Source organism: Mauremys reevesii, linkage group 6 (genome assembly GCF_016161935.1).
Source record: "Mauremys reevesii isolate NIE-2019 linkage group 6, ASM1616193v1, whole genome shotgun sequence".
NCBI classification, from domain to species: Eukaryota; Metazoa; Chordata; order Testudines; family Geoemydidae; genus Mauremys; species Mauremys reevesii.
The window spans coordinates 88,957,820-88,971,997 of record NC_052628.1 but is presented as its reverse complement, the minus strand read 5'-3'; the positions used below and the strand labels follow the sequence as shown (position 1 = coordinate 88,971,997).

Below are 14,178 nucleotides of genomic sequence, written 5' to 3'. Positions count from 1 at the left end.
TCACTCCTTCTGAGGAGCTAATCAGTTTTGAGGAGTGGTAGGAATTGTGAATTTGGTTTGCCATACCTTTTAAATGACAGAACAGCAGGTATGCTTTGCTAGCAGTAATAGCCGTTTGGGTTTTTTCAGCACTTTAAAAGGCTGTGTTTCACTGTATGATGTAATTGTGTGGCTGTGGTGAACTACAGCATCTGATGCTAATGCTACTCACTTTTTTATCACTGTTTTGCAACAAGGAATCTGCTCCCCCCCTCCCCCATATGTATTGTGTAAGTAATTAAGTGAAAAGGCTAGATTTTTAAACAAGAATGTAACAAGTATGTCTGTAAAATGGCACACATCTGTTAGCTTGTGAAAACGCATACTTGTTTACACAAAATAAGTAATTTTGTACATATAACTGCAGGTTTTTGTTTGCTTTTTATCTGGTGTACATGCCATTTTGCAAGCAACTTGTTGCATTCTCTGAAAATTATATATATATATTTTACACACACACACATATAGATAGATATATACACACACACATGCATGCACACACACATGCATGCACACACACATGCACGCACACACATGCCAGTATTAAGGCTGCCTGTGCAACTTTAATTCAGCCCTCTTTTGCATATGCATTATTATAGTCTTTGATTATGTAATCATATACTATTTTTTTACTTCCGCACCAGATGGATAATGCTCAATTAATGAGCTAGCTATTCAGTATTTTGTTTTTATCCTCATTGTTTAATGTCTGGCCTTAGGCCTTATTTACTGCACTTTATTCAAACCCTGCTTTGAAGACAGAATTCTTAATTTCTTCATGAGCTTTTCTATGCTGCTCATCACTGTAGTGTCTTAGTGCTTCACAAACATAATGGATTTTCACAACACTTCTGTGAGAAGAGTGGCATTATCCCATTTTACATACGGGGAACTTTTGGCACAGATTAATTAAGGTCAAAAGTATGTACTAATTTGGGGTGCTCAATTTGAGACACTAGGACAGGGGTAGTCAGTAGGCGGACCGCAAGCCAAATCTGGACTGCCAGATGCTTTTGAATGGGCCCTAAAATCTTTTTATTTACTTATTATCATTTTTGCTATTTTATTTTATTTTTTTTCTGGAGTCTGGACTTTGACTATACCTTGACCAAGAAATTTGGACCTTAACAAAAAATAATTGACTATCCCTGCACTAGGTCATGATTTTTTCATGATTTAGCATTATACAGCATTTTATATGTTCAAAGCTTACTAATTTCATTTGCAGCTTTGAGTGCTTTGCACTTTTGTAAATTAAACACCAGGATTTTAAGTCAAGCACTCAAAAAATGAGGAATACACTTTTTGTGGCCACTTGTAAAGATTTCTTAGTTTGCGTGTGTGTACTCTAGGTGTATAAAAACAAACTGGAAACAATATAAATTCTATCATGTGGTATCATAATGACACCTCCGTGGGTCATCACCAGGGCTGGAACCTTTAGGTCCTCCACATAGACCTGTACCACTTGAGCTAATGGAGTAACTGATAGCAATAGTAATTTGTCATTCTCTGTTTGGACCAGCTCCAGAGGGAATGAGTCACTTTGACTGTGGAGTTCACAAATACTTGCTCACAGCAGATGACTGGTGAGACTCAGGAATCTTGGGTTCCATTCTAGGCTCTGGAGGAGAGTGTGCTCTCGGGCAGTGCTTCTCAAGCTATCTGATATGGGGGACCGGCAATTTTTTTTTCCAGTGTGCCAGGACCGGTGCCATATTATTATCCTATTCGATGCTCTTATGAGGAAACTTGCCACGGACCAGCAACCGATGGCTCGCGGACCGACACCGGTCCACAGACCACCGCTTTGAGAAGCACTGCTCTAGGGGGCACAGACTCTTCTGCCCATTCTCCCTCAAGCTTTGACCCCTTTTGCCCTGTCTTGTCCAACCTGTCTCAGTCTCCTTGCCCACCCAGTATTAGTTCCTCCTCCAAGCACCTTGTCCAATCTCTTTCCCCTTCCCCATGCTGGCTCCCAATGTCCCTCCCTGCGCTCCTCATCAAATCTGTCTCTCCCATTCCCCCTCCCTCTTCCTGGCTCCTTGTCCCAGTCTCTTTGCCTAGCCATTTCCAGCTCCTTGTCCAATGTCAGTGTGTCATCCTCCCGGTCATCAAGTTCCCAGGCCCAGCCTCCTTGCCGAGCCAGCCTGCCTTCCATGCCAGCTCCAATCTCCTTGCCCAGCTAGTGTCAGTTTCCCCACACCCCAAACTCCCAGTTGCAGTTTCCATTCCCCCACCACCATCACCACCAATCCACTTCCCAGTCTCTCAAGACTCCTTGTCCCAATATACTCCTTTCTCTCTTCTCTGGTCCAGCTTTTGTCCCCTCTGCATTTGAATCAGACAGCTGCCTCCTCTGTGCTGCCTGGGTGCCTGCAGGAAGGTCATTGAGAGAACAAAAGGGACAGCCTCCCTGCTCTCAGTTCCAGCACCCAGCCTGGAACAGCCATTACAGGGAATGTCCTTCTGCACCCCCATACTGGCTGGGCTGGAGCATGTTCCTTCACTCTCTGGGGATGGTACATGCATTATCTGGTCAGTACTAGGAGCTGTGAGCTCCCATCCTGAGTATCACAGTGAGACTAGTACCCTTTAGCATGCAACTGTTGGGAGTGTTATTCTTCCAAAGTCAAAACAAGACTTTGAAATAGAATTATCTGTCTGTCCATTTTAAGATTTTCTGTAGTTCCTGTCGCAGTATCTAAGTGCTTCTGAGGTAAATTAGGTCTGCTTGGTAAAGTTCCTAGTAGACTTGGTGGAGTCTTGGTCTCTTTTCTCTTCCATGGTATAAGAAGCAGTGCTTGGAATATCTCTTATTTTTTTCTTGCTATCAAATTGAGCATATGAAAGAGGAGGGGTGTCACAGTGCAACAACACAAGAGTAGTAGGTGTGAGGAAAGCAAACTGTGATTAAGAAATCTGGGACCATGTGGTAAAAGTAAGCAGAGGTGAGAAACTTTTTACTCCTCATCATTCCCGTAGAACATGAGGTCCCTAGCCAACAGATTCTATCCTCTAACCCCCAAGAACACAGATATCCTAGTTGTTCATATATCTGTATTGGTTACAGGGCATCACAGGAGGAGAGTGTCCTGTTATTTCCCTCTTTCCCCCTCCCCCAGCTATCCTCCTCCCTGGGTCACTTCCCCCAGGTCCATGACAGAATGACTTGCAGTGGACTTGTTTGACGGATATAGCTTCAGGTTTAGCAGAAGACTGTCCTATGGAGACTAGCTGCTCCACTCTGACCTCACTATCAGATAACTACAGAAGCGCTACTAGATAGTAGTGATGACTTGCAGCTTTGCTGCTCAAGTTTCTGGCTTTCTGGAAAATAGGAGTGAGGGTGGGTGGGAGATGCTGGGTGATAGTGTTGATTTGCATGGGTGGCGAATGAAGGGTGTGTGCTATGGCAAAGGGCTACATGTGTTTAGGATATTTTATGTTGCATGGGTGAGGCAGTTGAGCCAAGTAATAATCTACCATCTGTGCAGTCTCCCTCGTACAGCAAATTAAATTGTTTAATTAGCTGTAGAGTAAGCGTGTTGATTGGTTGAGTTACCTCTAATATCACAATGGGCAGGGACTCTTGTAATTGTAAAGTCACAATGGCTGAGAACTTAAAAATTGGACAGTAACAAATCACAAATCCGTGATGATTGAACTGGGTGATTATTCTGAACAGAACTGATCCTTGCTCCTTTGAAAGAAAAGTAAGCGTGCTTATTTTTTATGGTTGGTGATCGCTATTGTGTACATTTTCTTTCACTACAAAGCTACAGTAATTGTCTGCATTGTGTCTTTGTTTTTATCAACAGTTCAGGACGGCAGCTAAGTGAAGTCTTCATTCAGCTCCCATCTAGGAAAGAATTACCAGAATATTATGAGTTAATTAGGAAACCAGTGGACTTCAAAAAAATAAAGGTAGACATCTTAATTGGGAGTGGGCATTTCTTCATACCTTTTCTTTCTGGACGTAGAAATATTGGGGCTGTCCATTTAATCAACACCAAATTGTGATCTTTTTGGACATTACAAATTGGCATATGTTCTGAGGCCTAGATTTTAAACACGGAATTGCCAGCTAATACAGTAGCCAAAACCTTGTGGCCAAAGGTAGCTCTGCAGCACCCTTCCTCAGTTTCCCCCCTCTTCCTTGGGCACCAAAGATCCACCTCACCCTTGTTTCAGGGGCCAATTGAGGTGCCTGTGTTCTCCACTGTACATGATGCACCAGGGCTTCTCCTCAGATGAACAAGCACTCATTGATAAGCCCGGTCTCCTATATGTAGGTTTATTTGTCCAAACGTAAGCCTATTACAGACAAAAACAATTCCTCAGATCACCCTTTGTCCTAGGGTTTCACAGTCTCTCCTCTCAGGGTTCTTTGATAATCCCGCTTCTTGTAGCTTCGCAGTCTCAGCCAGCATCCCTTCTCATTCAGCCATCTCTGTTCCTCTTCTGGAACACTGGCAACCTTCCGGAATATCATCCTTCTAAATCTGAATCAACTTCTGGAGTAGCTGGGCTACGTCCAGATACTGTTGGGTATGTGGGGAGATAGTGTATGCAACCCACTGAACCTCTGTGGCCAGGAGGATCCATGTTGTATCCTTATGCTGTATCCATGCCCCTGGCACTTCCACAAATTCCCTCCCCATTTACCATCTCCCTAGTGAGCTGAAAATACCTGGTATTAATCTCTTTTGTTACACAAAGCAGTGCAGAGTCTCTGCTGCTTTTGTTCCTTCAGCTCCACACAGCAGTTGAATAACTTTACTTTGCTTTTGGCCCTTACACTTAGAACTGTGCCCTGTTTTAGACATTTCTTTCTAAAAATAAATAAATAAAATCAGGCAATATCTGTCATTCCACATAGTTATGACATTTCTAGTAGGGATTTCTAATAGTAATGCATTCATATTTGTATTCAAGATTACAGCACAGTGTTAACCAATTGTCCTGTCTTTTGTTTGTCTCTTTTTCTTCCCCTTTTTAAAAAACACAACAGGAAAGAATTCGTAACCATAAGTACCGTAGCCTTGGTGACTTGGAGAAAGATGTCATGTTGCTGTGTCACAATGCTCAGACATTCAACTTGGAGGGATCGCAGGTCTGATTGAAACCACATGTGCATTTGTGTTAAAATTAAGCATAAATGTATTTTTCATTTATTTTCCATTGTCTTTAGTGCTTTATCATGGAATTTCTATTGTTGCTCAGTGATAACTGTGTATAAGACCTCTGTTAAAATTCTGTTTGAATTGTCTGATAGACACAGAGGCCCAAATGCTCTTCTGCATATAGTATACACTCGACACAACTGGAGGAAAAGGCCACAAAGGAGTTGGTTGTAGCTCCCTGATTCTGGGTATGGTTCTGTGCTGTCCCTGGCGTAGTTTAAAACAGTCACAGGCCTGTTCTAATCTACACTAAATGGCTGTGGCCCTAAGGATCCTTTTATCACCTTGGGATTACCAGAGTGCAGCGAGGATGCAGAGGAATGGTACAGTAGCAGATTCATTGCCAGCTGGCACTACATCCCCTGCCCCTCCAGTGGAAGAATCTTCTACTGAGGAAAACCAGTTTATGGCCACTTAGTGCCATTGGAGATATGTGCTTTGTGGTCTCTGTACATTGCAGTAAATTTGTGCTTTGTAGATATTCCCTTATTGGTATTGCTGGTTGATGGACATCCATTTTGAAAGATTGTATTCATGAATTCCCCCTGAATTGCTAAAGTTCAGAGAATAGATCATTTATGTCAATTCTATGGGTCTCTCATCTCAGGCAGGTGTAGGATGCAGGATTTGGCTGGGTATGGATTTATGCGTAGGTCTGTGTTCTGCCATATGAATGCAAGACATAAAGGTAAATGGTGATCCTAGGAGAAAGAATACAGAAAGTCTATGTGAGATTCACTTATAAAATAATAAGGGCCAAATCTTCTAGGGGATAAGGCTTTCTAGACTAGTCAGGAGGGCATTAAACAAACAACAAAGGAGCACTCGTTCACAACAAAATCAAGATCTTGAGAAGAGCAGTAATCCAGGCACCAAGAGACATAAAGAGAAGAACATTTTTAATTGCCTATACACCAACTGTAGGGCCCTGGGTAAGAGACAAGAGGAATTGGAATTACTCATTTGTGAGCATAAATTTGACCTAGTTGGTATTATTGAAACTAGCAGCAAGAGTTGCATGACTGAAATTTAATCCCTGGCTATTTCCTATTTAGGATCCAATGGGCAGAAAAGGAGACAGAAAGGCATTCTGTCAAAATAGCATTACCTGTTTCCAAGTCGCTGACAATTCAGAAGCAAATTATCTTGCATGCTTATGAATCAGTGTCCTAATAGATAAGGCACAATATGGGGTACAAGTTGGTGTCTGCTGTCGGGCACCAATTCACACCGGCTCCTTAAACGTCTGTCTAAAACAGTGGTGGGCACTCTGCAGCCCGTTCAGGTACTACGCTGATGGGCTGCCAGACAATTTGTTTACATTAGCATGGCCGCCCGCAGCTCCCAGTGGCTGCGGTTCACCATTCCCGGCCAATGGGAGCTGCGGGAAGCGGCGCAAACTGTCTCGCAGCCTGCCAGTGGATTACCCTGGTGGGTCGCAGGTTGCCCACCACTGATCTATAGTGTGTAAGGGGGAATGCTGCGTTGTTATGGGGGATTACAATGTGAGGGTCTAATGCTGCATGTCTTGTGTTGTCAGCACTAAAATGTCCTTGGAATTTCTGAAAATTATGACAATTTCCTAACTCAGAAGTGTTGCATCCAATACTGGGAAATTCTGTCTTAGACTTATTCTTGACAAATTAATAGGAATTGATCTCAGATCTAAACATTAGTGGTGCTTAGATGCTAGTGATCATGACTTGATGACATTTGTTTTGTGTAAACAGAATAAAGTCCAAACCAATAATATATATATGTAAAAGGTCAGTTTCACAAAGCTAACAACAGATTTGAGCCAAATTGTCTGGGAGAAAGAATTTAAATAGAAAAGTACGAAAATTGGGAACTGTTCAGGAATATTTTACCTGAGGCCCAAAAAGCCATAATTAAGAAAGAAGGCTGCTCTGTTAAAAAGTCATCCTGGCTTAGAGGAAAAGTGTGTGTGTGTGTGTAAATATATATATATAGAGAGAGAGAGAGAGATAAACAAATGGGAAAAAGGACACAAGGAAGACTCAGTGACTAGCATAGTTAAAGACAATAAGGAGGAGTTTAAGTATATTGGGAATGAACAAAATCCTAACAATGGAATTGGTCCATAAATAGATGGAAATGGTAGAAATGTCCATGATAAATAATGCAGAAAAAGAGAAAAGGTGCTCAATAAATGTTTCTGTTCTGTATTTTGGCAAAAATTAGGATGTATTCATGTCACGATGATGATTAAATACTCTCCATTTCAACAATAACTCAGGAGAATGTTAAACAGCAGCTACTAAAGTTAAATATTTTTAAATCACCAGGTCCATATAATTGTCATACAAGAGTTTTAAAAGAGCTGGCCAAGGAGCTCCCTGGACTGTTAATGTTGACTTTCAATAAATCTTGGAAAATTGGGGAAGTTCTAGAGGACTGAAAGAAAATTATTATGCCAGTATTTTAAAAGGGTAAATGGGGTGACGAGTGTAATTAAAGGCCTGTCAGCCTAACATCAATTTTGGGCAAAATAATGAAACTGCTGATACAGGATTCAACTAATAAAAGAATTAAATAAATATAATATAATAATGCAAATCAATAGGGGTTTATGGAAAATAGGTCTTGTCAAACTAACCTGATATATTTTTGATGAGATTCCAAGTTTGGCTGATAAGATGAATAGTATTGATGAAATACACTCAGGGCACATCTTCACTAGCAACGTTAAAGCGCATGGCTTGTGTAGTTGCGGCATAGTGCTGGGAGAGAGCTCTCCCAGCGCTGTAAAAAAACCACCTCCACAAGGGGAATAGCTACCTAAAGGCTTGTCTACACTGACACTTGCAGCTCTCAGGGGGGTGTTTTTTCACACTCCTGAGCAAGAAAGTTGCTGCCCTATAAAGTGCCAATGTAGACAAGCCCTTAGACTTCTCTTAGGCATTTGACTTGGTAGTGTCTAACCTGGCACGCTTTAAATGGATTAAAAACTGGCTACCTGACGGGTTTCAAAATATAATTGTAAATGGGGAATCACCACTGAGCAGATATGTTTCTAGTTGGGGTCCTGCAGAGATCAGTTCTTGGCCTACTCTAGTTAATACTTTTATCTGTGACGTGGAAGAAAACATAAAAGCATCACTGACAAAATTTGCAGATAGCCCAAGGTTTAAGGGAGTGGTAAATAATGAAGAGGGTAGGTCACTGATGCAGAGCGATCTAGTCACTTGGTAAACTGGGCATAAGCAAACAATATACATTTCCATACAGCCAAATGTAAAGTGTTAAATCTAGAAACAAATAATGCAGGCCATACTTACAGGTTGGGAGGACTCTATCCTTGGAAGCAGTAACTAAAACATATTTGAGGGTCATGGGAATCAGCTGAACATGAGCTCCCACTGCAATACTGTGGTTAAGAGGACTAATGAGATCCTTGGATGTATTAACAGGGGAATATTGAGAAGGGGTAGAAAGGTTATGTATTTTCTGTATTTAGCACTGGTGCGGCCACTGCTGCAATTCTGTGTCTAGTTCTGGTGTCCACAGTTCAGGAAAGATTTTGATAAATTGGAGAGAGTCCAGAGAAGGGCCACCAAAATGACTGAAGTATTGGAAAACATACTTTGTAATAATAGACGCAAGGAGCTCAGCCAAGAGCTGGGCAAAGGGTGATTGATCAGCCTGTAACCACCTACATGGGGAATAGAAATTTGATAATAGAAGGCTCCTCAGTTTAGGAGACACAGGTCTAAACTAAATCAAATGGCTGGATGTTGAAGGTAGACGTATTGAAACTCGAAATAGGTCACACATTTTGAACAGCGAGGACAACTGTTGGAACAACTTACCGAGGATTGTGGTGGATGCTACATCACTGGAAATACTTAAATTGGATCTTTTGCTAAAGATACATTCTAGTTCCAACACAAATTAATTCAGGGAAGTCCTATGGCCTGTGTTATATAAGAGGGCAGACTAGATGATCACACTGGTCCTTTCTGGCTTTATAATCACTCAATCTGGTTCCTCTCTCCCTGGGAGTTTTGCCATTGACTTTAGGGGATTTAGAATTTGGCCCAAAGGTAGTCATTTGTTTTGAAGCAAGGTTAATTTTATCTTTCCATGTAACAGATTATGATCCAGGTTATCCTTACCACTTGGCATCAGAACCATTTGAAGCATCAGAGAAGAATTCTCTAGCTTTGGTGATCTTTTGTGCAGTGATGCAGTTCGTAAACAGTAGGGGTTGTGACGGCTGCCAAAGTCTGCTCTTTGTCTTGCTCGCAAATTGCCCCTGTCCAATACAGAGGGACTTGTTAAATAATACAGTGAACTAGTAAGAGTGCTAAGGCTCTCAATCATTATGATTAGGAAATCCAATACGATACGTTTGTATATATAATCTTATAGTAATTGGTATTAAGTTTAGTCAGGATAAATGTGTTTGTGATTCTAAAGTACCTTTGAGCTATCTGAATAATACAAGCTAGTGTAGAAATATACATTCAGTTGTCTAATACATCACTCCTAAGTTCTGTGTAGCAGCATGTACGAGTTCATTTGCAAAGATGATTATGACGCTTCAGTGCTTCTTTTGCAAGCCATTTAGATTGATATTTCTGTAGTGTTGCTCTGATCAATATATTACAAGTAAGACGCACTCCTCTCTTTCTTAGATGCTCTTTAGACAAGGTTAAGATGAAAGCTGATGGACCAAAGATGCTTAGCAGCCTCAGAAATGTTAATAACGAAGCCTTTTGAAAATGAGCATTGATGTTTTAGTCTTTTTGTATCCAATAGGAAGGAGTAAACTGCTTAGCACAGATTCTTTCTATTAGTCACCTTGGACTTCTTAACCATTAAAGATAATTAGTATCAGGATGGTACATTTGTCACCATTAAATATACTGTTAGACTATAATCCGGATCATAGTTAGGGAGCTTGTATTTGAAGACTCATTCTGAATGCTTCCCAGCATAGTTATTATCTAATGGAGAATATACTGTAGTTAGAGTAGTAATGACAATATACAATAAAAAGAAAAATGGATGCGTGCTAGGATGGACATTTTCCCCTTTAATTGGACGTTTAAAAGTTAATACATTGAGGGACTTACATTTTGTGATGCACTGTCGGCAGGCTTCTTCATTTGAATCATGAAAAATTCAACGTTGGCATTTCTTGTAAAATTCATGCAACAAGCTTTGTTACTTGTTATGAAAAAAAGGGCCACACTCTCTGTGGGTTTGCATAGAAAATAATGTTCCATGCTGTGAATTTTTGATGAAGCTTGACTTTCAGTTCTGACATAGGTTTGCTTTCATGTTGCAGATTTATGAGGATTCTATTGTTCTCCAATCAGTCTTCAAGAGTGCCCGACAGAAGATTGCCAAAGAGGATGAGAGCGAGGATGAAAGCAACGACGATGAGGAAGATGATGAGGAAGATGAGTCGGAGTCAGAATGTAAGTCACCTGTTCAAATCTGAGAGAGGGAAGCGGGTTTCACTTGGTACTCAGTCTCTCCAGTTTGTATGTGGAAACTGGTTACAGACTTTTGTTCTTCCATTGGCCATTTTAACGCAAGCAGTTTGTTACCAAATTTGCCATATTCTCTCAACCCAGACTTTGTTGGCTGGCTGCTCTGTTCTGGCCACATCTCTTAGAACTGTGCCAAAGACTTCAAGCATCTCTGGGCCAAAAAAACAAAAAAACAGCCAACCAACCCCAAACCCACAAAAATTATAGAAATGTTCCTTTTTTCTACCTGCCCATAGGGGACTTACCCATACAGTGAACCAGCTTGCCACTGACTGACCACCTTGTGGTATTTCTTGTGCGCTCTTCTTTCTCTGTTTAGTTGGTTGTAAACATATGCTCCTTGCCAGAATTTCTGTTGGAAGACCCAAGCAGAGTTGAAACTCTCAGCGGAAATACTTTTGGATGACTTCCAAAATGATTAGTGAACTGCCAGCTTCTGGTGCAGACCATTGTAATGGCATGTCCCTGTGGCTACTGCTTGCATACAAACCTCCTCTTCTCACGTGTTCTAATCACAGCTCTGCTAAGCATATAGGACCCTTATTACTTAGAACACATTGCCTTTAGCAACAACCAGTTACTTTACAGTACAATGGAAATGAGCTGATCTTTTGGAGTCAAACCCTAGTGCTCCATTCAGAAAGCCACCTACCTGAAGATGGCCAATTACCCTATCTGGTATTTGTGTAATTTAAAGCAGCACTACCTGGCTTTAACTAAAAGCAGATACTTCCTGTCCACAGAGAAAAATGATTTTGAAAATAAAATGTATTTTGTTGCACAGGAGGTCTCAGAGAGTGATCCCAGAACCAAATGCAGCCTGCAGCCACCCCACTCACTTTAATTGCATAGCGAGGATGAAGCTAATCTGCTCAAGGAAATGGCATTTTTTATTGAACTATCAGGGAAAATACAAGTACAAGCAAATATCTCTACTTCAGATATTCCAAAGGCATGATAAAGAACACAGAGGGGAAGGGATCTTTTCAGGCTGTTACAGAAGGAGAATGTTCATGAACAGATAGATTGTGTTAAGAAGCTGTGTTGTGGTCCTAGACAGCTAATTTCTGTATTGTTTGAGAAAAGGGAGAGAGAAGAAAATACAGTAGAACCTCAGTGTTACCAACGCCTTGGGAATGGAGGTTGTTCGTAACTCTGAACAAAACATTATGGTTGTTCTTTCAAAAGTTTACTACTGAACATTGGCTAAATACAGCTTTGAAACTTTACTATGCAGAAGAAAATGGTGCTTTTAACCATCTTAATTTGGATGAAAAAGCACTGAAATAGTTTCTTTATTTTTGTCAAATTTTTTTTTTTTTTTAAACTTCACCTGATTGCGTACTTTCAATTCCAAATGAGGTTCATAACTCCGATGTTCGTAACTCTGAGGTTCTACTGTAAGGACAGCTGTTACATTCATGTCAATTTTTGCAGCAAAATCTGTGAAAGTGAAAATCAAGCTGAATAAGAAGGATGAGAAAGGCCGGGACAAAGGGAAAGGCAAGAAGCGACAAAGCCGGGTAAAAGCCAAGCCCGTTGTGAGCGATGATGACAGTGATGAGGATCAAGATGAAAATGTAAGTTTTAGTCACTAAGGCAGTGGAGATAGTTGCAGCTATTGCACTTCTCCCCCATTCTACCCATAATCACAACTTTCGATTCTTTGTGTATAGAAATATTAAGCAAACTTGTGCATGAAAGTGTGCTTGAGAGAGAGAGATTGGGCCACCTGAATGCTAAAAAGACTTAAAAGAAATTCACAAAGAACTTGCACTAAAACCTCTGAAGTGAGAAAAAGAACTTTGCTGTGAATCTTGCAAAGGAGACCTTTACAACTTTTCTTTTAACCAGCCTTTGGAAATAGGAGTTAGTGCTAAATAATGAAGGCACAGAAGTGTCTTAACACTGGCCGTTTCGGAACTTCTTTTTCAGATGTTCAAGCTTTCCTTTGCACTTCTAAAATTCAGAAATGGGGCACACAAGATTTGCTCATTTTCACCACTACCCCCAAAATGCTAAGTATTATGAATTTACCATAGATATTTCTATTCATGCCAACACGCTAGGGCAAAATTTGCTGAATATTTTTAACGAGTTTGCTGGGCAGACAGAAAGGAACTAATGTTTCCTGACACTGTGCTTTCTCCAGCTCTTCCCTTTTCTGAAGAGACTCACAGCAATGATCATGAAATGTCATGGAGCAGAAATATAAACACTGTGGCGCCTTTCCTAAGGCAATCCTGATTTGTCCATTTAACTATTGTTTTTCTTCTTCCTATTGTATTACAATCCAAAGAATCACTGGCAAAGAATCTCTAACCTTTTTGTTTTTGTCTCTTGCTTCCAGGACCAGTCAGAAGCAAGTGGAAGTGACGATGAGTGATCCATAGGGTTTAATCTCTTCTCCCCTTCCCTTCTGTCATTTTATACCCAGTGAATTCATTTTGTCAGATAGACATTGGGTTGTTTCTGTAGTCTCATCTTCTATAAACTAGCTTTAGGGTAGTGCCAGACAAACATATGGATATCATGGTGTAAAAAAGGAAAAAAAATTGTAACATATTGTGACCAAATGGGCCTCAAAAGATTTAAAAAAAAAAAAAAAAAAAAGCTTTTGATGGAAAAATGTGGGTTGATAGTATATTTCTATGGGTTTGGGTTTAGCTTGGTAATGGTTTGATTGTGCCTGGTTTTATCATTTGATGAGATGCTTTTGAATGGCATCAGAAAGACGAAACAATACGTCTTTTGTAGCATTGGTAACCAGGAGAAGCCATGAAAAGCTGCTGGTTATTTTATTTTTCATCAGGCAGTTTTCAAGGTTTTTATTTGTTCTGTGTTTTTTTTTTTTACACTGTGGTACATATATGCAACATTGTTTAAAAGCTTATAAATGTACAGTAGTTAGCCTCCACCCCACCCTGTCCATATACATTTTTTTCACTTTATGCTCTATCTCCAGAAAAAAATGCTTTTCAAATTCTATAAAATTTATGTCTACTGTAAACTTTGCTTTTCTTTCTCTCTTGATTTTTAAAAAAGTTGAGTTGAAAAAATGCTATTGAATATTGCAATTTATATAGTGTAATGGATGGCTTCTTTCATCAAACTGACCTTTTATGTTACCAATGTGGATTATCACCTTTTCCCTAAAGTGTACTTAATCTTTGCTTTCTTTGCACAATGTCTTTGGTTGCAAGTCATAAGCCTGAGGCAAATAAAATTCCAGTAATTTTGAAGAATGTGGTGTTGGTGCTTTCATAATAAAGAAATAATTTAGCTCTGTAAATATGTGCCTTGTGTTATGAGTGGAGGAGACCATAAAAATACCTTTTTACTATGTATCAGAGGGGTAGCTGTGTTAGTCTGGATCTGTAAAAGCAGCAGAGAGTCCTGTGGTACCTTATAGACTAACAGATGTACTGGAG

The 14,178-nt window shown here is 40.3% G+C and overlaps 1 protein-coding gene and 1 long non-coding RNA gene across 18 annotated transcripts in view; one reads left to right on the top strand and one right to left on the bottom strand.

The window, feature by feature from the left end:
• The window catches only part of SMARCA2 (SWI/SNF related, matrix associated, actin dependent regulator of chromatin, subfamily a, member 2), a 169,836-nt gene extending 155,847 nt beyond the window's left edge, over nucleotides 1-13,989 (top strand). For all 13 annotated transcript variants that reach the window (XM_039544652.1, XM_039544656.1, XM_039544650.1 and 10 more), the window contains 5 exons: nucleotides 3,861-3,966; nucleotides 5,054-5,155; nucleotides 10,540-10,672; nucleotides 12,185-12,327; nucleotides 13,098-13,989. In XM_039544652.1, the coding sequence (XP_039400586.1) occupies nucleotides 3,861-3,966; nucleotides 5,054-5,155; nucleotides 10,540-10,672; nucleotides 12,185-12,327; nucleotides 13,098-13,133 (520 nt within the window). In that variant the 3' untranslated portion in view covers nucleotides 13,134-13,989. The remainder of the gene's footprint in view (nucleotides 1-3,860; nucleotides 3,967-5,053; nucleotides 5,156-10,539; nucleotides 10,673-12,184; nucleotides 12,328-13,097) is intronic.
• LOC120408103 overlaps nucleotides 3,854-14,178 on the bottom strand; it is a 47,844-nt gene continuing 37,519 nt past the window's right edge. For 2 of the 5 annotated variants that reach the window (XR_005600418.1, XR_005600421.1), the window contains 3 exons: nucleotides 9,362-9,501; nucleotides 4,733-5,926; nucleotides 3,854-3,901 (listed from right to left, as the gene is read on the bottom strand). This is a non-coding gene — a long non-coding RNA (uncharacterized LOC120408103). Of the gene's footprint in view, nucleotides 3,902-4,732; nucleotides 5,927-9,361; nucleotides 9,502-10,992; nucleotides 11,100-14,178 lie in introns of all 5 variants that reach the window. The other 3 variants (XR_005600423.1, XR_005600422.1, XR_005600419.1) reach the window with 3 other exon arrangements.